The sequence below is a fragment of the Melospiza melodia genome, chromosome 15, assembly GCF_035770615.1.
Source record: "Melospiza melodia melodia isolate bMelMel2 chromosome 15, bMelMel2.pri, whole genome shotgun sequence".
Classification (NCBI taxonomy): Eukaryota; Metazoa; Chordata; class Aves; order Passeriformes; family Passerellidae; genus Melospiza; species Melospiza melodia.
In genome coordinates this window covers 3,092,767-3,116,110 of record NC_086208.1, presented here as the reverse complement: position 1 = coordinate 3,116,110, position 23,344 = coordinate 3,092,767, and the positions used below count along the sequence as shown (strand labels likewise).

The following is a 23,344-nucleotide window of genomic DNA, read 5'->3' as shown; positions in this document are numbered from 1 at the left end:
ATCTAAACCCCATCCCCACACATTTGTGTGTTTTTCTTCCTAGCTCATGAAATGGATCCATCTTTTGTGCAGTAATGTGCACACAGAGAGCTGAGGGCTCCTCTGGGAGAGCTGCCAGGATTTCCCAGAGAACAGACACCCAGTTCCAGCCTTGTGCAGGGCTCAGAGCAGGAATGTTCCTCCCCACAGCATCACAGGAGAGCATTTCCAGACAACAAAACCCTCATGATGCCTGAAAAATCAGCTGAGACCCAGAGAGAGCAGCAAGGAGCTGAAACCCCACAGGGGAGGTGAGCAGGGCCCAGAACTCCCCAAACTCTGCACTTCAACACTCCTGGGGCTGCCAGGAGCTGAAGGAAATACCCCAAAGATCCAGGGATTTCCTTCCTTTTTCCCCTGTGTTTCCTACAAATGCCTCAAGTGCTGTTACAGAGGCTTCATCCCCAGCTGGGTGAGCACAGCTCAGCACTCAGAGCTCTGTTAATGAGTAATTACACCCCAATTAGCTCCAACACCAATCAGGGAATGGCTTTGTCCTTTCCAGCTTTCAGCACTATGGAAGAAGCGACTCAAATCTCTTCTAACAACTCCAGCTCTGGGCTGTTCTCTGCAGTTATTCCTGCACAGCTTTCATGGATCTCATTTTTTAAAAGCACATTCAAATTCCTGCACAGCTTTCATGGATCTCATTTTTTAAAAGCACATTCAGCAAGTGTCTTGTGCTTTGCACCACAATTTATCTGCTGCTGGGGAGGAACTGGAACCAGAGGGATGCTGGAACTCCTGGAACACAACTCCAGGCAGCAGAGTTCCACCCCTGCATCCTGGCCATAATTCCCAGCCACATCAGAAGCAGAATTTTAAAACTTTGTCCTAGAAACTATTTCCCCATGGAAATGGTTTTCCTCACATCCCCCAGCATTCCAAGGAATGCACAGGAATGTGTTTGTGCTGCTCAGGTGACACCAACAGTGCCAGCCAAGGCAGCCCCAGAGGAATCCCAGGGATGCAGGGTGAGGATTCAGCTGCTGATCCTCAAGCCCTTCCCAGGGCTCCTTCTGAGCAGATATCAAACTCTACAACTATTTTATCAAAATACTTCACAGGGTGTGCAAAGAGCCACAAGGATTTGGACTGGAATCAGTCAGTAACAAGGCTGGAACTGCCCCAGCACTGGGCTGGTGACACCCAAGAGGTGAAGGTGTCCATGGGGTGGTGTGACCCCACCTTCTCATCTTGCAGGAAAACCACGGGTAACAAAGAGAGGGAGCCTGCCCAGAGAGCTGGTCCAGGGCCACCACCCAGGAGATCTTTTCTAAACAACCCAGCCACACCTGAAAACCACTCCCTGAACCCTCTGGCTGTTATGAAATCACTGGAAATACTTTCCATGCTGTGTTCAGATTTCCTTTTTCCTGCCTTCCCCCTGCTGGCATATCCAGGCTTCCTCCTGTTTGACAACAACATTCCAGTGATACCATCAGCTCCACACAAAGGGGGGACAGCAATGTTATCTGCTCCAGCCTTATCTGAACTCTGGGCACACTCCAGTCCCCTGGGTGCCCACCTGGCAGTGCCACCACCTGAGTTACCTTGATATTTTCTGAAAATAAGGAACAGGGGCATCAGTTCATACCTGGAGGAGGAGAAGAGAAAGTTCTCTTTGGAAGGACTTCAGGGTGGATTTTAGAGATTTGAAACATGATTTTAGCAACAAAGATCTACTACAACTAAAAATAGCAAATAACTATTTTGCCAACAAATCTTTTGGAAAAAAAAAATTACCTAGGACATTCAGATCTCAACACCTCTAATATTTTAATTGTATTCCCTAAGAAAAAAAAATTCCTAAGAGGCACCAAATGTTTAATTTTGATTTGAGGTATTCATATAAAACTGTGTACTCAATAAATAATATTTTTCCCATAAATCTATTTAACTGGTTCCAGAAATGTAATAAAGACTTTCAAACTTTTTCTTTTACCTATTGCACTGTTCCCCTGAATCTGAACTTTGGTTCATGGTGTCTCCACGGAAGGATTCAGCTCAGATCAGGATTAAGCAGCTGTGATTTTGCAGTCACAGTCAAATCCCACTGATTTCATTATGCTTATCCTATTTAAAAATAACAACAGCACTTGGCTGCAGTGCAATAATAAACATGAAATAACAAAATTAGTAAGTTCACACCACACAACACCCTTCAAAATTTTGCTTTCTCTTTTTGTCCTTGTTTTTGCTTGTATCCAATTGTTGTCCTTGTTCAAATGCTCAAAACAAACATTTCCACCAGAAGGGATCACCTGGTTATTGCTGTTCCCTGAGGGATACCACCTTCAAACAAAGCCAAGTTACCTGGCCCAAGAAATTTCAGACAAACAGCCAAAGTGCTGAAGTTGGTCTCACCAGATCAGTAATAATTGAATTAACTTCTTCCCTTGGGAAAAATAATTTAAAGAAATCCCTGGGATTCCCTCCACAAACTGATGCTTTAGTGCAAAGCTGGAACAGAGGAACAGAGATTGAACAGATGTGGAGAGAAGAGGGTGGAAAGTCAGTTCTGAATATCCTGGATTTCCAAAGACAGCCACCATCACCCCCTGGTGTATATCACGGACCCATTTCTGCTTAACAGAAAACACCCTCCAATTTAGGATTTTGTAGACTTAATTATTCCTCATGAGCTAATTTAAACTGCAGAACTTTGTGGACTCAAATCTTGGAAATCTGGAAATGTATGGAATTTGGAATGGGTGATTTTTGAAATGTGTTAGAAAGTCAAACAGGACAGTGTTGGAACCAACACCTTGAGGGAAGCACAGCTGGACACAGAGCCACTGAGCATCCTTTGGGAATTGGGGTAATCTGAGTGTGATTCCTTTGGGAATTACACCTGCAGGAACCACAGGAACCAAAGCATCCTTTGGCAACTGGTGTAATCTGAGGTTAATTCCTTTGGGAATTACACCTGCAGGAACCACAGGAACCAAAGCATCCTTTGGGAATTGGTGTAATCTGAGTGTGATTCCTTTGGGAATTACACCTGCAGGAACCACAGAGCAAAGGGCTCAGGAGCTGAACCCACACAAGCATTTCCCTGCATCACCTCAAAGGAAAGGTCTGAGGGAAAGAACTCCACTCAACACTTAAAATAAATTTTGTCCCTCACACACTTAAAAACCCAAATTCAACCCTCACCCTGAGGAACAGACCCTCTCCTACCAATATTCTCATTTTACTCATAAATGAAATGGAGATTCTTCCTTATTTATTCCTCTATGCTGACATGTTTAGCTCAGAGCAGACAAAATGCCTTATTTTAAATTTTTAATTGCCTTAGATTAATTTACATCACCACTGGGAGCGAGAGCTGTTATTTACTCTTCACTCAATGCACAAATTGAGTGCAAAAAATTCCCCAAAATTGAGAACAAGCAAGTGTCTAACTGCCACTCAGTGATTCTGATTTTTAGGCATTTATTTGGTTCTGTTTCACATTGTGAACAAGCACTGCTGGGTGCTCAATAAACTGGGATATATAAAAATAGTGATAAACACATTCTGACTGGGAGCCTGTGTTTTAAAGGAAGTCATAAAACCCCTCCTGATAACGAGCCCTCCTCCCATTCCCCTTTCAGCATGAAATGCTTTGGTGTAGAGGAAACAATTTGATTTTTTCCTGTCTCATAAAACAGCCCTTAAAGAGGCGTGACAGCCCCGGTGACGCATTCCAGGAAGGGCAGCAGGAACCCCCTGGCTCCAGCCACAGCCCACAGCTCCAGGGGAGGATGGAAAGGGAAAAAACCCTGCAGGGATTGCAGTCATGAGACTCAGGTTATTAAAAAAAGGGAAATAAGCCAAACACACCTCACCTGTCCCCACGGATTGCAAAACTGCTTTGAAACATGTTTCGTCATTGGAAAGAAATTCAAACCATAACATATATTGTAAAATGATGGGTATGGCCTTCAAATTCAAATTAATTTAAAGAATTAATATTTTTAAACAGCTACTCCTTAAGAAAAAGAATCAAAAACCCCAAACAAAACACACACATAGAACCTGAGGCAAAAAAACTGCCTGGAAGTGTCCCCAAAAAACCCTGGCCAAGGTTTGCTCTTACTGTGAATATTCATCAATTGAACTCCTCTGAAGAATTAAATCTCTTGAGAGCAGCAGAGCCTGCAAGAGTGTTCTGCAATCTGACTTCAATAATGGCAGCAGAGCTGTGACTTTATTCTCAAATAACTGAGCTCTGTTCAAGCACAGCCCTTGAGAAGCAGTGACAAACAAATCCCCGTGTCCTGTGCAAAGGATTCAGCTCTGCACTGCCACTGGCTCACCTGAAGAGCTCAGGATGCCTCTAAAGTTCCCCTGGGTCCTACCAAAAACTCCTCTGGTGCCCTTGGGCCCTGCCCTTCCCTTCCCTCATGTGCTCATGTGGAATGTGTTTGGAGATTGTCCACCCACAGGTGATTGTTCCATTGCATTCTGCTGGGAGTTGTTTTCACTCTTTGGCCAATCAGGGCCAAGCTGTGTCAGGACTCTGGAAAGAGTCAGGAGTTTTCATTTTTATCTTTTTAGCATTCTGTAAGTATCCTTTCTGTATTCTTTAGTATAGTATAGTATTCTTTAATATAATATAGTATCATAAAGTAATAAATGAGCCTTCTGACTGTTGGAACCCAGGACATCCCTCTGGCTGTCCTGGATGGCTCAAGCCCCTGCCCAGGGGGCTCAGAGACCTTGGCACAGAACCCAAGACCCTGTGCCTTTGATTTAGCCCTTGGAAAAAACAATTACCAACCTTATATGAAGAATTACAAGCCATGAAAGTTTAAGTAGAATGATAGTGAATTTATCACAGGGTGAAAAATAGATTTTTGAAGTTTTTAGAGTGGGAGCTCAGGGGGCAAGATGGAAGAATCTGGGTGTATCCAGCTTTTGTCCTCCTTCTTCTTGGCCTCCATCTTCTGCTGTGATGTTGGCACTTTTGGATTGATTGGTTTAGAGTAGAAGCTCAGTATGTAACATAGGTGATAGGTATTGGGAAGTTATGGTAAATAATGTACATGTAGTTTTTAGTATAAAAAGATAACACTTGCCCTGAGAGTGGTCAGTGTGCCTCTGTCTGACCTGCTGAATGGACCTCAGCAGGCCAGAGAAAGAATTTTATAGATAAGAAACAATGAACAACCTTGAGAACGAGAACTGAAGAGCTCTGACTCCTTCTTCAACTGCCAGGCTGGGAAAAGAGATTTTGTGGCACATCTCAGGGTCACTGTGAGCAGCAGAATCTGAGACCATGGAGTGAGGTGCATCACTCCTGCCTGCCACAGGGCTCCCTGTGCAGTCACCACTCCATGGCTGCTTCTCTCCAAAAACCACCTTGCAAGTGGGACATCTCCTCCTTCTGTTTGGGAGCTGCTGCCACTTGGAACAACCTGGCAGCACCAACTCTGCCAAACTGGAGCTGCAGCAGATGAGGCTGCACAAGCTGCTTGCTGTCAAAATTGTCCTTATTTCTCAAAGCTCTTTAAAAAAATTACTTAAACTAATTATTAATGGCTTATTTAACTATTTGTTTCTTACACATCTACCACACTCTGTCTTCCTTCCATTTAGGTTTGTATCTACACAATTAATATTTTTTAAGAGAAAGAAGATCCCCTCAAACCCTCCTTTCCTCTTTTAGTCTATAACCACCCACAGAGCAGCACTGTTAGGTGTGGTACTGGATATTTTATTAATTTTCACTGGATTTCTCTGCTTAAGGCCACAGCTCCTTGCTGCCCACCTCTCACCCACCCATTTTTATAGAACTAGAGGAGTATCAAGATATTTGGGAATCTTATAAACTCTTAATTAAGACTTCTTCTCTTTCATTTTAAACCTGTATTGTTCACTTGCTTCCTCATATTTCTAATTCTAACAGAAAAAGGGAACCCTGTGAGTATTTTCAGAATAAACTGCTTTTCCCAGCACAGAGGTTTGGGAATTTGGGGTGCACTTCCCAGCACACAAGGATTGAAGGTTTTGAATTTGGGGTGCACTTCGCAGCACACAAGGATGGAAGGTTATTCCCCAGAAGTACATGATGGGTTTACAGCAAGAGATGCAACATTTAAATGTGGACTGACACTGACCACTGTTAAAAATGCCCAAGAAAATAGTTTTTTAAGCAGTTTATAAATGTAAATTGGTCCTGAAGGAGGGCCAAGGAATGTCCATCCCCACTCAGCTGTGACTGGATCCAGGCATGACTTTTCTCCCTCTTTCTTTTCCTGCAACACCTCCAGGGCTGATGTGTGACCAGGAAACCCACACAGAATCCCCCTGTCCTTTAGGGACTCTGGATCCACAATTATGAGTTTCTTTGGGGGAGAAGAGAGGGGGAACAACCAGGAAAAAGAATCCCCCTCTCCAGGCTGTTCTACCCCAGTGAGAACAGTGACATTTTACAGCTGTCTTCAATACAGAACACACATTATTAAAAATTACATTTCTGTGCTGGATTTATGGCATTTCCTTCGGGAATAAATCCCATGAGGCCATGCAGGTTACCCTGTCAATAAGGACCAGAGGCTTCTCCCATCTCCAGATCTCCATCAGCATGAGTCCTGTTACCCACTCAGCCAGTGAAAACCAATCCTGGCCCTTCTCTCCAAATGGCATTGTGCTGTCTCTGCTATTCCTGTATCATTTAGCAACTCTGAAATATAAGCAACCAATTAAGACCAAGCCCATGTGTTTGTTCTCCCTGCTGGTGTGAGACTGACAAAATCAGATCTTTCCCTTTCCAACACCAGCCTGGGATCAATTACAAATTAAGGGTGTTTGTGTCAATCCTCAGAGCCCTGGATGTGAGGAATAAAGGCAGAGGAAATGCCTTTGGTAGTCATGATGAATATCAAACTACAGCTAATCCTGCCCTTCCACTCATCCAGGCATGGAAAAAGCAAAGCCACTAAAAACAACAGCCCTCGTGATCCACTCCTGATTATTTGTATTTTCCTCTCTGGCAGGAGCCAGAGGAGCCACCAGCACTGCTTTGTTCCCAGGAAAATCACTCCTGACATGACATCAGCCAGCCAAGCTGCCAGGAATATGTAAAATATGAGGATAAACATAACTGCAATGGGTGGATTTCAGTGCTGATTTCAGCCTTTCTGGTGGCCAAGAGATTTTTATGGGGCTGAGAAACTCTCTCAGGAATTCAGGATTAGCCAGAAGTGATAAAATGGACTCAGAGCCTTCCATACACATCCTACCTCAGTGCACTTCTGCAGTGGGACAATAAATATGGAATAATACAGGTGGAGGACAGCAAACTGCTATTAATGTGTATTTTTCATAAAATACTGAAGGGTTTTGCTCCTCCAGGCCCTTGCTCTGAACATCCCTTACCTATCACTCCTTTTCCAACATGACATGGAATTTCTTCAAGTTCCTTCTATCCATCAAATGCCCTGGTGAAAAGCAAAATTCAAGGTGCCAGTGTTTGCAGCACCAGCAGCATCCCCACAAGCCTTTATCTGTGGGCTCAGACTGAAGCCAGGGCACCCAACCCTGTATGAATTCCATCAGGAGGTGAATTCCCACTTCTCTGCCAAGCCAACTGTAAATACAGCCATAAAACAAGAAATGAAAACTAATAAGCACAATATAAATGCTGTTCTGCCTCCCTGCAATTCACAGCACGCTGGCAAACATTAATCTATTCCTAATTTAATCTAAATTAGAGCAATTTATTCCAAGCCTGTGCCAGCTTTAAACATGAATAGGCTACTGAGAGCTGCTTAGCTCCTGTTTCATCAAGTTAAACGTTCAAGAAGTTTGGGATCTAGGGTGGTTTAATCAGTTCTGCTTCTCAATAAGACTATATATTAGCAGGGCCCATAAAAAAGGAATAAATAAAGATCATTTATTAAACAGGAATTGAGTCGAGAAATGGAACTGACTGCATTCAAACAGCTCCCAGGCCATTTTGAACAGACATGCAGCCATGAGAAACACAAATGCTGCCTTTCCCTGAGGAATAATAGTTAAGTAATGTAAATTAAAATCAAAATTAAACCCCAAACCCCCACTCTTTCAGCACTAAAGAGGAGCACACACTGCTGTGTTTACAGAAAATTAGCACTGGAGTGTACACAACCAGTACAAAACATTCCCTGAGTTTGGCTTTGGCTGTGAGTGTTTGAAGTCAGTTTGTGATTTCAGATGCTGTTTATGTTCCTGAAGCACAGCTCTCCAAATGAGGCTCCCAAGCTGTTCCTGCAGCACCCATCTGATGCTGGGTGCATGCTGCAGGGCCAGCATGAAGGAGGGACTTCAGGAAAGCTCCCAGCTCTGTGGAGCCCCAGCACTGCCAGGAGTTCTTAAATGTTCCCCATGTGCAGCTTGGGATTTGCCATTTGCTGCTTTTAAAGCTTTCTGGGGACAAACTTTAATCCTGTGAGTGGAAAGCCTCAGGGATATGTGGAGATCAAACAGAAGCAGGGAGGAAGCTCCCCTGCTACTCCTGGCTCAGATGATCTCATCCCACTGCATTTTCCATTCTGTGACTTTCAGATCTTCCCATTCCACCAGAGCAGAGGTTCCTCCCCATGTCCCCAGTGCACAGAGCTGCTCTCCCAGAACCATGGGCTCTTTGTGCTGCCTGAACATCCAGTTCCACCCTCACCACCCCCCTCACTCCCAAAATCCACATTTCATTCCTTTCAGTACTTTTTCCTCTGGGCAGAAAATGTGAATTTTGGTCTGCAAGGCTTTGCAGCCTCCCTGCTCAATTTTTATCTATTTCTTCCTGGTGGATGCTGAGACTCCTGAAAGCCACTCCTGGAAACCACAGGGACCTCTTCCCATGAAGACATGCAAAATTGGACAAGGCAGAAAGAACATGAGAGTGTTTCTGTGTGAGAGAGGAAACAGGAGATCCTGCAGAGGAACACTGAGAGTCCTCCTTTAATGCTCTTTGAATAAGAACAATATATTTTTATCTTGCTCTGGCATTTCATTCACAACATCCTGCAGATTTTTCAAGTACTTCTGTAGTCTCCAAGAACTGCACAGAATTCCATGGACTGAGAATGATTTCATTCACAATATGTAACTAAAAAATACTCTAAAGCATCACCTCTGTGAGAGAGAGAGCCTGAGAAGGTACATCAGATCTATAAAAACATCCAAAATAGGTCCTGAGGTGACAGGAGAGGAGTCTGCCTCAGGGCTGAACCAGGCAAGGCCTATTTATGGGATTTTTTACACATGGCAAATACCCAAATGTGGAACTGAGTTTTTCAAAGCAGAGCACAGTTGGCCTGTTAGTGCCAACTCTTGCATTTCTTTCAGTAGGAGCCAAAACTTGTCAACAAGAACTTCTATTTACCTCCTAAAACAGCATAATGAAGCTTATAGTTATGGAAAACACAGAGTATTTCATCTATCCTGACTGAAATAAGGCTTTTAACATTGCCTTTAAAATCCAGCTATAGCTGAGAATCTTTTCAGTCAGGGCAGGGGAGCTGAAATGGCCCCTGTGTGAGGAATGGGAATCTCCAAGTCAGCCTGAAGTGACTTCAACCAGTCCAGTACCATCTGCAGGGCAGAAATGACAGATTTTCAGCACAACCTTAACTGAAATGTGCTGGCTTTGGGAAACCTGGATCAGATTCCTGATGTTCTCCACCTTTGTGGGGCTCAGAGAAGCCCCCAGCTCCCTCCAGTGCTCCAAGCCTGCACACAGCTGATGGCCAAACCCTGGCAGAGAGGTGCCAGCACTAAATGGAATTGTTTATGCAGCACCAGGCCTGGACAGAACTCAACTGCTTCAATAAAGCACAGATTGAAGGCAATAAATGATGTCTTTAAAACTCCCTCCAAGTTAGGATCCATGGAACTGGACTCAGCAGAGGCACTGGGACCATGCAGTGCTGTCAGACTTTACTCCAACATCCTCTGTGATGTCAGGCAGACACACACTGCCCTCCTTCCATCCACTGACTCTCCAAAGGGAGGAAATGCTGCAATCAGCCTTTGAGGATGACCCAATTCCCTGCCCCTCCTCCCTGAGGAACCTGCACCCATCCCATGGAGTCATCCCCAGATGTCTCTGTGACCCCAAAGCCTCACAGCCCTACAACCACTCACAGATTTCTAATTCCTCCTTCTTGCTTCCCATGCTGGGAATAATTCATCACATGCAGGATACCCTTGCTTGGACAGAGACCTTTTTTCATGAAAAAACTGATTTTAAAGATTTTAAAGTTCCATTACAAACAATCCTGACATGGTTCCTACAGCAGGGTATTCAACTCATTCACTCTGAGATGTCACTCCTGTACAAGTCACAACATAGTGAAAAACCCCAATTTTGTAGTATAAAAGTACAAGAGCCCCCCAAAACACCCCCCTTCAGTTGTGAAGGTGACACAGTGCATGTGAAAGGAGGGTTTGAAATTGTTCTCCCATAGCACAGCATATTTGTTTACAGTCCAAACCCTGCTTTCCACAGCGTTCAGGCATCACTCCTGTTTTTCCCTGGTGCCTGAGTACTCGTCAATGCCTTTCACACAGGGTGACAGGGAACCATCTGCCTCCCTCCTCCTACTTGTTGCCACCTGTTCTTTTCCCAGTCCCCACATGGCAGCATGAGCAGGGCCAGATTCCCTGGACAAGGCTGGGTTACAGCACCAAGAAACCCCAAATGCCTCTGTTACCCCGAGTGTCTCACCCCACACACACAAAAATGCTGTAAAAGTGATGACAAGGAATGGCTCTGCTGTAATTCAGAGTATCTGCTCCATAGCTGGGACATCCAGGGGCTGAGCATTGAGGATTGGAAGTAAAGCTAGCTGGGTTTGTGTGAAAATGGGGGAGGAGAGACTTGAGATTGCTGAGAAAGGCATTCCCAAGGCACGATGGAGATTCTGGGATAGGCAGAAGTCCTCCATGGGGGCATCTGCAGGACATCAAACCATTCATCTGCAGGACACCAAGGCACCCATCTGCAGGACATCAAACCATTCATCTGCAGGACACCAAGCCACCCATCTGCAGGACACCAAGGCACCCATCTGCAGGATACCAAATCCCTCATCTGCAGGACACCAAATCCCTCATCTGCAGGACACCAAGGCACTCATCTCTTCATCAAGGAGGCAAAGAGAGAAGCATTGAGACTGAGAAGTTCAAGTGCAAAGTAATGAGGTCATTGAGGAATTTCCTTCTTTTAGGGAGTTCCCAAATTCTTCCTGAAAGGCAGAGCAGGCAGCAGAGGCACTCCAGGGAAATTCTGAAAGGCAGTGAGTGTCCAGGGCCAGTATCTTAAACAGGGACACAGCTTCAAATTCCAAAGTGGCTGGAAAGCATATGAGAGGCTTTTCAAGTCCCTTGCAGAATTCTACACCTGATGTTCAGTACAGGGATAAGAGGATTTAACTCAGACCACTGACCCAAATCTTCCTCTCTTTTCTATCCTTCCAATCTTTTCAATTACAAACACTTGTCCTCAATTACAAACACTTGCTCTAAACACCATGGTTCTTTCATACACTCCTGAAAAAGCAAGGGTTGTGGACTCTGTATGGCCAATCCCTTTCCAGGTGCAAACTTTTCTAAATGTATTAACAGAATTACCAAAGTTTAGAGGAAAAGCCATTCAAGAAGTCTTTCAATTCTGTGCTTTAACATTTTCCACTTTCCTGTGTACTAAAAGGTACCCAGAACTCACCCCCAACACAAAAAAGCCCAGCCTAAAATGTTGTGTTATATGGATGATTATATCAAGCTCATAGCAGGAGATGAGAGTCACAGACTTTATACAGGTTTCTGTGGGGCTGTGCCCAGGCTGTGCAGAAGATGAATCACCAAATTCCTGCTCTCTCCAAGTCAGAAATCTGTCCAAACACAGACACACAGACATCTCCCTTTGTAGCAGCTGAATGTTTTCCCCTCCCTGCATTTCAAACTCCCACTGCCTTGCAGGAGCACAAAGCACAGATGTGGGACTGCACTTGGATGCGAGAACTGACGTGGCCTCCCTGAGAAACTCCCCAGGGCTTCCACTTGCTCATTTGCATTTAGTTCATTCAAGATCAATTTGATAAGCAAAAGGGCTAATGAGAAATGGTTTGTAAATAGCCAGATGTTTGCCAGTTCCAGCAGGAAGGAGAAAACAGAACAGCACGGGAAGGGAAGCACTGCTAACTGGGAAGAACTTTGATGAACACTTAATCAACATTTTGTTCACTGAAGTTACTTTTCAAATTGGTAAAGTTGGCATTTCTCAGCAGCAGCTATGAAATAATTAAAAGAAAAAGTTTTCTGAATTAATGATTGAAACGTTCAGAATAGTTTTTGCTCAAATTAGGAGTGTGAATTTTCATACCAAGCCAGCTGCCACTACTGCATGTGATACCTTCCCCCTCTTTCCCAGAACAGTTTCCTTCTCCAATGCTCATGGATTGACAGAAGGTATTTTAAACCCAATATCTGTATTTCCTCCACCTGTGAATTGTCAGATTTCACATATCACACTCATTCCTCATGGCACTGCCCACCACAGCCCCCTGCACAGCACAGTTGCACTCAGATGTTCCATGGGGTGTTCCCTGCTGGAGAACAGCATCTCAATGGCCCCAGAGTTCCAGGGACACAGCCTTGGGTGTGTCTCTACACCCCCAGTGAGACTCCACCACTGCAGCCCAAATCCTCTGGCAGCATGCAAAAGAGAAAGGACATCATGAGCAAAGTCCTTGAGGACAGCAGGATGAGGTGTGGAGCAGAGCAGGAAGGAGAAACCACTGGACAAACAGCAGGGGAGGGAAAGGAAGAGCAGTGAGACCACAGGAACTCCAATAACAACAGTGAGAGTCATTTAGAAACCACTGCTGGGAGCTGGGTGCAAGCACAGGCTTGGCCAGGGCTCCCAAAGCCAAGGCCATTCATTATTCAGTGTTTGAAACGTGGAGAATATGGAATAATGCTTCTGCTGGAAGGGGCTGCAAACCACTCAGGTGATTAATGCACAGAGCAGAAATTAAATTCCTTTTCATCATTTTTCTGGCAATCTGATGACAGCAAGGCAGTGCTGGATGCAGACTCCTGACACTGCTCTGTGGCATTAAAGGCCCTGACCCCAGGAGAGGGCACCCTGCATTCCCCAGATCCTTGTGGGGAGTACCTGGGGCTCTTCAGCCAGCACTGAAACACACCCAGATCCAAAGAGGAATTCAGAGGGAGCAGCAAATGCACAGCTATCCTACAAAACAACTGGAAAATAAACAGGAAATCTCTCTTCATGGCTCAGTCCAAGTTCACTCTCTGCACACTGGACACCAAAGCCAGGGACAGCAGAGTCACAACTGTTCAAGGTGGGAAGTTCCATCAAACCTCCAGCCATGGCTAAGACTGTTTCTCCTAAATTCTCTCCATCCAAATAAGAAAGAAATTAGCATTTAAAACAAGCCCCTTCAAAAAGACAACACAAAGCCCCCCTCAGTACAGCTTTAGTATTTTCCTGTCTGACTTGTCACCCCTCATCCTCTGGGGTTTTCTTCCTTGGGCTCTTAGAAATTATTTTTCAGAACTCTGTGACCTGAAAGAGTGAAACAACCTGATGCCTTAGTGATGATATTTGCAGTACCTCTCTGTTGGGGTCTTTAATCATTAAACACCAATTGTTCTGCTTTGCCACCCCAGCCATGCAATTCAGAGAGCACTGGCAGGAGTTCCACTGATCGGAGCACAGGGACAAATATTTACCTTAAACTGCAGCTGTAAACCCCCAGATGTGCAGCTGCAGGTTGCAGGAATGACAAAGCTCACTATTTTTTACACTAATAGCAGAAAAAAGCTTCTGACACTGGAGCCACTTTGATATAAAATATTTGGGGTGATTTGGGATGTGCTCCATAAGCTCTTCTTTTCCAGGTTTGTGATTTTAGTGACTGCTTTCATTCTGGCTACTCTGCCATTGCTTGTAAAGCTCAGCATGCAACATTTCTGACCATGTTTTATTATTGCACCAAATATTATTTAAACTACAGGCTGCATCCTGTAGAATTCCTTCAGTTCTCCTCACTAAGTGTACAGGAAACAACACTGGATCACTGACATGATTTTTAAATAAATCACCTTGCTCTATTGGCTGAGCTATAGACAGAACCCACCATGTGCAAAGGTCCCTTGGAATGGTCCCTCCCCACTTTTGGCTCTCTGCTGTCACAGTTTATCTTACCAAGGTCAAGTATTATCAGCTGGGCTCCAGCCTGAGCATTTCCAACATCGTTTTCTGCAATGCACTGATAGAATCCTTCATCAGACTTCACCAGCCCCAAAACTTGCAGGTTATGTTCTTTCTGAGGAGCAAAGGGAGAAAACAACACTTAGAAGTGGGCTGCAATTGCCAAAACAATGGTGTCAGCAGGGCATGTTACTGTGGCAGGAGAAACTTCTGACAGCAACTGGGAAAGTGTGTTTGGAGCTCCCAGATCTCACCTCCCCTGCCCCGAATCCTCATGTTCTAGTGGGTTCAAAAAGCAGCAGAAGCTCTCATTAATGGCTATCATTTTCTAGCATCACACAGCACTGGCAAATCCTGATGTTTCCCCAGCTGTTCTGGTGGTGTTTTGGACCCTGAGTGAGGCTCACAGCCCTACAAGCCAGGCACACCCCATTACACAGCCATTCATTTCTCAAATGCCTCAATAATGCCTTTCACTGCACCTAAAATCTCCCTGTGGAAGCACCCCTGTGCCAAACTCACCATCCACGGCTCAGTTACATTTCTATTTCAGCTCCTGCTAGAAACTGGAATTTTTATGGGGCACAGACTGCAGCACACAGTCAGTGGTCGTGGTGAGCTCATACTTTGACAGTGCATTTTGCCACCCTGTGTGCCCAAGTCTCCTGGAAATTCCAAGCTATAAAGACATCAACTCTTACAACATAAGCAATGTACATTAAAGGGATTCAAGAAACCATTTCTCTTCCAGGTCCCAAACTGTGGGAATCCACAAAATCAGAGGGTTTTGGGAAAGCTGCAAAAGGCAGCCTCAGAGACAGCAGAACTGTGAGTAGAGATAAGCAGTAGCCATGAGATTGGTCAGCAGAAAAATTATGAAAGAAGTAGAAAAGTAAGGAGAAATAGAACAATGGTCTGTGTATTAACATTTGGCTAGAATAACTCCCTAAGCTACAGAAAAATGTATCCAGTGAGATATTAGGGAGTTCTAAGCTTAATAATGGAGCTCTGTGCATTGTGTTTTAAGGCTTGCAAGCAGATATTGTATCCAAAATAAGCAAGCATTGTTTTAACAGAAGGTACACGTGTTTATAGTGGTTGGATAGAACTACTGTCAATGTGCTTTTGCTTTGTGTGATTGGTCAAAAAACTTTTAAAGTAAGTTGTAACATTAAGTTCTTGCTCTGCTGTCTGGAATGTGAGCTGATGGCATCTTCCATTGTCATAACCATGTAATGAGAGTGATGCTGGAAAATAAAACAGCTCAAAGCACGTTCCCAGCAGCCTCATCCTGTCTGTGATCTGTACAGAGACCGAAGCCAGTGATACCCAACATCAACAGGACAAAAGCAGGTGCTACAGAAGAACCCAATCTCCATCATTATGAAGAACTGACAGGCCAAAACATGCCTGGGATGTGAGCTGCTGGCATCTTCCCATTGTCATAACCATGTAATGAGAGTGATGCTGGAAAATACAACAGTTCAAGGCACGTTCCCAGCAGTCCCACCCTGTCTGTGATTTGTACAGAGACCCCAGCTGGTGATACCCAACATCAGCAGGACAAAGGCAGGTTCTAGAGAAGGACCCAATCTCCATGACTGTGCAGAACTGCCAGGCCAAACACATGCAGGATGGGCAGAGCACTCACCACGATTTTGAAGTAGTCGCTGGGGATGACCACGTCCCCGTTCTTGACCCACTTGACGGTCGGCGTTGGCTTCCCGGTCACCTCGCACTCAAACACGATGTCCATGGACTCGTGTGCGTAGATGTTGGCGGGGCGCTTCAGGAACGTGGGGGGAACTTCAGGGTGGAGGGAACAAAGACAAGGAGATGATGTTAGAGAGAGAAAGAGACCTGACAGTCCCACACACAGCCAGCTTGACACCAAGAGATGGGCTGGGCACTTGGCATGAGCAACAGCAAAGGCAGCAGGAATAAGCAGTCTGGCTTTGACAGACACCCACATGAGCTGGGAGTTCTTCTAGAACCACTTTTGGGCCAGCCTGGTCCAGGGAAGGTGTCACTGCCCACAGCAGAGGGTTGGGAATGACAGGATCTCTAAGGTCCCCTCCAGCCCAAACCATCCTGGGATCCTGTGGGTTCTAGAGGTTGGGGTTGAAGGTATTTGAGATGGCAGTTCATGTTCAGACTCAGGTGTTTATTACTTCTTATCAGTGAAATACACTCACAGCCATGAGTTCAGCAGCATTTCATTAGCAAGGCACAAAATGGCCAACAATCTCTTGTTACAAGGTCTTTTAAGACTAAGCTATCCAATTAAGAAGTGGCACTAGATTATTCTCTCTTTTAACCCAATAACTGATCACTCAAAGCCTGCAATGTGGACTTTTCTGTCCACAAATTACAAAATATCAAATTATTTTGTACTAATTACAAAATATCACCTAAAACCTAAAATGGAGAAGAAGGAAGAAGAATGTAAAGAAGAATAACTTGCCTCTGCCTTAAAACTTCAATCTTGCTTCACATTTATTTCTATATTCTAAAATGCCAAACTCCAAGTTTTCCACCCTGTGATATTACACATTTCTAACCAACTACACACCCATAATCCCAGTGCTATCAATCAATTTTTAAAGTCTTCTCCACGGCCTCAGGTCACATGCAGTTCTCTCTTGAGGGTCTGTGCCTTAAAGCACAGAAAATTTAAAATTCTCAGCATCCAGGGTTCCAACAGGATCCAGCCAGTTGGGAATGACCTCTTGAGACCACACCAAAGAAGAAATGGAACTGAGGCGTATAAACTGCAAAGTTAAAACTCAGGGAGTTCAAGTCAATAGGAAAACAAAAGATATAATTATATCAAAAAGTACTTTTAAAAATGAATGGTCACAAAACTGAGATGAAGCCTTCCCAGAGCACCACAGCCTCATGTTCCAGTGAAGGAGCTGAGCTTATCTGGGAGTGCTGCACTGAGCCCAGGAGTTTCTTCTCTGGCTGTGGAAGCCAAGGAACAGGATGTCCATGAGCAGGCAGCTGCCCCTGGACCACAGTGCTGACATCTCATGGATGTACAGGAGGGGAGCTCTGTATTTATAACACAGCAGAGCAGAAGCTGAACATAAATTCTATCAAGAACAGAAGTTCTTCACTTACAACATGCACCAAAAGTGTTACTCTGGGTCTTGGCTGCCTTCTATATGTCCTTAAGTCCCCAGAGTGAGATGAATTCCATCAAACACATTTAAAATCACACAAACTCTGAGATACAGATTTTTTGAGGACACCAGCCCCAAGTGATTGGTGCACAGACACATCACAATTTCTCTCACAGGAGCCTCCAGCTGCATCCAGGGCCCTTGCCCTCCTCTGGCTCAGCAGCACCAAGCCTGCAGGCACTCACTCCTGGAGTATCCTCTTTAGAGAACACCCACCTGTTTATTTGTGTTTATTGTGCTCCCAGCACAGGGCAATTATCTTACTTGTGTTGGCAGCTCGGATTGTTGGAGTTCCAGGAAAGCCCAAAGCAGCCTTTTGCCCTTTAATATTTAGCAAAGAAAGTCAATATGGAAGGGCCACAGGGTTTAGACAAACAATTTACACATTTGGCCTCTCAATGGGGTTTATTTGGTGCTGAGGATAAGGAATCCTAGGTCATGTTTTCCTCCTTCCTCTGAAATGATCCCAAAGATTGCAGGTAGATTTAATATTTTTAAATTAAAACAGCTGGAGGTGAGCAGCTGCCCCAACCCCCTCATGTTTTGGATTATAAATGAATAAAGAGGACATTAATAAATGGAAATACTTTAGAGTAAGGAGGTGGTTTACCTCTCAGGTAAGGGTACAAAGCTACACAAAGCTGTATATTCACAGCTCTAACTCTCACACAGGAGCAAAAAGCTGGATGGGGCCAAGCCCAGCTGCCTGTGCATTCAGACACCCCTTTCATACCAACTTCCCAGAAATTTACCAAACACACCATAAATTCCACCTTAAAAAGGTTCAGCTATTTCTGTGCTTACTCTCTGATGGCTGTTATCACCACACACAACACTGACATTTAAAAACTCTCTTCTGAATTTATTTGCCACCAAATTGCTGTAATTTATTCTCTATGAAAATTATTTTTATTCCTCCCTGGTATTTATCCTCAGCACTGTTATTTATTACAAGCTGTGCTACTGCCCCTCCCTTCCCCTACCCAGCCTTATTTTGGGTGCCTCAACCAGTCACGTTTGCTCTGCTCTGCTGTGACAATTCCTCCCAACCCCCTGGATGTGCTCCAGCCTGAATCCCTCTCCAGAGCCTGGGAGTTTCAATCATTTACATGGAATTTTTTCAGGTTTCTGTGGTTGAGATGACCCCCAAGGTATTAGAAAGTCTGTTTTCCCAGCCCTGTGACAGAAGAAGAAGTTGAGATTGGTCTGTTGTGCTTCTCAAGGTTGTTTGTTTTCTCTGATCTGTTCCATTCTTTCTCTGACCTGCAGAGATCTGTCCAGCAGGTCAGGTTGTGGCACAGCCCCTGCCCTTGGGGTGGTGTTGGCTTTTTATACTAAGAACTACCTGTACTTTATTTACAATAATTTTCCAATACCTATCACCTATGTTATACAGTCTGTCATTATCCTAAACCAATCCAAAAGTGTCACCATCACAGCAGAAGATGGAGGGCAAGAAGAAGAAGGAGAAGGACAGGACATGCCCAGATTCCTCCATCTTGCTTCCCGAACCCCTGTCACAGACATCTTTTATGAAAAATCCTTTCCTTAGGATTTTTCCTCCTGAGAAGCTGAGAGGCCTCAGGAACAAAATGTAAACATTGATTATCTGCTGCTGTGGAATGCAACAGGTGCATCTGTGATTGGTCTCATGTGGTAGTTTCTAATTAATGGCCAATCACAGCTGTCTCAGACTCTGAGACACAAGCTTTTGTTATTTATTCCTTCTTTTTCTATTCTTAGCCAGCCTTCTGAAGAAATCCTTTCTTCTATTCTTTTAGTATAGTTTTAATATAATATATATCATAAAATAATCAATCAAGCCTTCTGAAACATGGAGGCAAATCCTTGTCTCCTCCCTCATCCTGCGACCCCTGTGAACACAGTCACAAACTCCCATTCTAAAACCCCCAAATTCTACTTCTTCACCCTGTGACAAATTCACTGTCATTCTACTCAAACTCTTGTGGCTTGTAACTCCTCACACAAAGTTGGTCATTGTTTCCATGGGCTAAAATCCAAGGCACAGGTGTGTTTGACTCTGTGCCAAGGTCTCTGAGCCCCTGCCAGGGTCTGGGATCACCCAGGGCAGCCAGAGGGATGTCCTGGGTCCTGACAGAATTTCAGCTGTGTCTCAGCAGTGCCCTGACCAATGGCATAAACACCACGGCAGCACTGCAGCCAATCCCTCAGCCAGTGCTTCACTCTGCCTCTGCCCTTCCCACATGCATCATCCCCTGCCAGCCTGGGCCGATCACTGCCTGCTCATGGTGAGCCCTTTTTACCTAATGCCTCATTTTGTTCACCCTGCTGATCAATTCTGATGTTCTCATTTCCCTTCCATCTCTGTCTCTACTCACACGCACGACCGATTCCTGCACTGCTTGCAGGGTTGAAAAAAGGGAATACAAGAATTGCAAAAGTTGTTTTTCCACGAATGTACAATGCTTCCATTTCCAAAACATTCATTACAGGTGAGTTTGAATTCCTTAGCCACATATTAATCTTGTCAAAGGAACACAGAGAGACACAAGCCAGTATCAGTGACTGCCAAAAGCACAAAAACTTATGTGAAAATCTCACATGGAATCCCAGCCTGGTTTGGGCTGGACAGTTCCTTGAAGATCATTTCATCCCACCCTGCCATGGCAGGGACACCTCCCACTGTCCGAGGCTGCTCCAAGCCCTGTCCAGCCTGGCCTTGGGCACTGCCAGGGATGCAGGGGCAGCCACAGCTCCCAGGGAAGAACTGAATGCCCAAACTGTACCACAGCAAAGTTCTGACTCTGTGTTCTCCACTAACATTTAACTTGTAATGAAGACATTTGGAAAGAACTCAAATATCTTTGGCAACTGATATTGCTCCAGTTTGGGACACCATCCAGCAAGAGGCATTAATTTTGAATCATAAGAGGCAGGATTTTCTTGACACAAAAGGGGAAGTTGAAGTAGAGACTCTCCTACCTACTCTCAATTACTTTTGATTTAGGAAATTAAGAGTTTGAAACACCCCATTTTTTCAAAGTGACTTTGCTTTTCTGGCTCATGAGCAAATGCCAAGCTGTTCACAAAGGGATAATAACATGAGGAGTGCTCACTTTATCAATTACTTCCCAGTTAATGAATTAATAAACGCTTTTCAAACACACTCTTCTGGTTTAACCATGTCAGTGTTTAGCATGAACACAATGCAAGTACAGATGTTTGTGGTAGAGAAGTTCAATTGATAACCAGTGAGCAAAGGAGCCAATTACCACAGAAAACCAGATTTGTAAGGGAAGATGCTGTGCTCTGTTGCCAAACACACAATTAAACTTCAAAGACAACTTGGCAGTTCAGCCCCCTCTTTGTGTCAGCACACAACAACTCCTGAAAAGGCAAAATGCTTGAACAGAATTTCACACCCCCAGGGAGCCTTGCCACCCTTCTGGGGATTGAAGAAAATATTTTGATCACAACAACGATCAAAAGATTAAGAAAAAACCCAATCCAACCTACATCAGCAGTTGATTCAAACTTCTAAGCTACACCCCAATAAAGGTGAAATATTTTAAAAATATGATGCTTTTTTAAGCCAATAGCTCTAAAGGATGGGAAGAGCTGAGGAACTCCACACATGCAGCAGGAATTGCACCCAAGGTGATGAGGAAACAGGAATGGATGCTGGACATGGATCCCATTCCACAAGGACAGGTGATCAGAAGGAAATGGAAATGAACTCCACTGGTCTGCAGCTCTGCTGTACAGGAGGAGCACAGCAATGGTCTCCTTTGGACACACAGGCTGTAAGGATCATTTTAAAAGATGATTTAAAAGACTATTCTCTTTCTAAAAAGCATTAATAAATCAGCTGTTGGTCTGTTGTATTTGCTGGGAGCTGCCCCAATGAAGGCAGGAATGATGCATCTGATCCATGTTCTCAGAAGGCTCATTTATAACTTTATGATACTATATTATATTAAAGAATGCTATACTAAACTATATTAAAGAATACAGAAAGGATACTTACAGAATGCTAAAAAGATAAAAACAAAAACTCCTGACTCTTTCCAGAGTCCTGACACAGCTTGGCCAAAGAGTGAAAACAACTCACAGCAGAATCCAATGGAAAAATCACCTGTGGGTGAACAATCTCCAAACACATTCCATGAGCACAGCACAGGAGAGGCAAATGAGATAAGAAGTGTTTTCCTTTTCTCTGAGGCTCCTCAGCTTCCCAGGAGAAAAACCCTGGGTGAAGGGATTTTTTCAGAGAATGTGAATGGCACATTGGTCTAAGTACAGCAGCCAACAAACACAAAATAAGGAAATAAGAATTGGACCAACCAGTGGCTCCAAACACTCCCAAGTACAGAATCCATGACTGGTTTGGGTTGGAAGGGACCTCAAAGGCGACCCAGTGCCACCCCTGAGATGGGCAGGGACACTTCCACTGGTCCATGGTGCTCCAAGGCCCATCCAACCCAGCTCTGGGCACTGCCAGGGACAGGATCACTTCCAGAACTATTCCTGAGGCAGTGCTGGAACTCAAGTACCAGCCTAAGGCTGAATTTCCAAACTGGAAATGTCCAGGACAACACTGAAGCACCATTCCTGCTTCCTCAGGCACGTCCAGGTGCCTCAGTCCCTGGAAACCAGGAGTGTTTTCCAAGGTCAGCCAGTGAAACCCCAGCTCCTACCACTCCTCCTCTCCCCTGCCTCCCACACTTTGGCCATGGAGAGCATCTCCAGGCACCCCTCACAAACCACCTGCTCATTCCACAAGTTTCCCCCAGCCCAAAGAAGGGGAGCACAAACACAAACTTAGCAGTGGCCACATTTTCCCAGTGTATCTCAGACCCTCCTGACCACTTCCATTTATATCCCATTTCCCAGGGGTGCACAATCCCCAGCTTCTATTTCAGTCACAAATCTGGATTACCAGCAGTATTTAACATGGACATTTTACCATAAAGCCCATTTCATATCAGCCTGAAATGGCCCACAGGGATTTTATTTCCTCCTCCAGGGATAACAACCTATTCCATTAGGATATGCTCCAAATCCTATTAGAATCATTATAAAGTTAAATGCAATTTTCACAACTGCAATTTAGTTTCTAAGAAGGATCAAACTGCAACATGACCATTACCCAGTTAATCCATCCCCTCCTGTCCCTCCCCCAAAACACAGAAAAATGTTTGAATTGAGGTTTGAAAGCAGAATTTTTTGATTATTATCTTTTAATTCCATGAGTTAGTTGTATACAAATTAGTTGATTTTCTTCAAATATTTCCTGAAAACAAAAAAGGAATTTCCACTTTAAATGAAAAGGGGGAGTCATAGCATTCTTCCTTAAAAACCAGCAGAAGTATATGGATAATACTTGGGGAGAAAAAGAGATTTAAACCCCAAAACTATGTTGTAGGCAAGACAAATTCTTCCCAATCCCTGAGCATGGCTGTGATGTCCTTAAAACACACTTAATATGCAGCTACAAAATTTGCAAAGCAAACACAAGCCGACAAAAAGGGTTCCTCTAGAGAAATACAGAAAAGTGTCAAATTAATGTACAAAAATCAGCATACCAAGACACAGAAAGGTTATAAAAATGTAAACTACTACAGCAATTTTTTTGCAGCAAAGCCAGAGTTGCAGTTTATGCACAGTTTTGGTGGCAGTGACATTCTCTAATGTACTAAATGATGTTTTTTAATATATATTTTAGGAAATTAAAGCAAATGTCCTTAGGGAGAGGTGGTGCCTGTGGCATCCTGACTGGTGGGAATCTTTCCCTCTTCTTGCACAGGCAAAGCAGAAAGAGAGAGCCAGGTTTGCCAGCTCCAGTGACCTTGGTAACCTCTGCTCAGCAGCTGGAACTGCCCCAGATGAGCATTTGATGGCCATGGTTTGCTCCTTTGGATTGTTCAGA

The 23,344-nt window shown here is 44.3% G+C and overlaps 1 protein-coding gene across 10 annotated transcripts in view; it reads right to left on the bottom strand.

The window, feature by feature from the left end:
* Positions 1-23,344, bottom strand: part of NEO1 (neogenin 1) — a 178,600-nt gene that overhangs the window by 51,867 nt on the left and 103,389 nt on the right. For all 10 annotated transcript variants that reach the window (XM_063169391.1, XM_063169393.1, XM_063169392.1 and 7 more), the window contains exons 6-7: positions 15,900-16,054; positions 14,243-14,363 (exon numbers count right to left, since the gene is read on the bottom strand). In XM_063169391.1, coding sequence (XP_063025461.1) covers positions 14,243-14,363; positions 15,900-16,054 — 276 coding nt within the window. The remainder of the gene's footprint in view (positions 1-14,242; positions 14,364-15,899; positions 16,055-23,344) is intronic.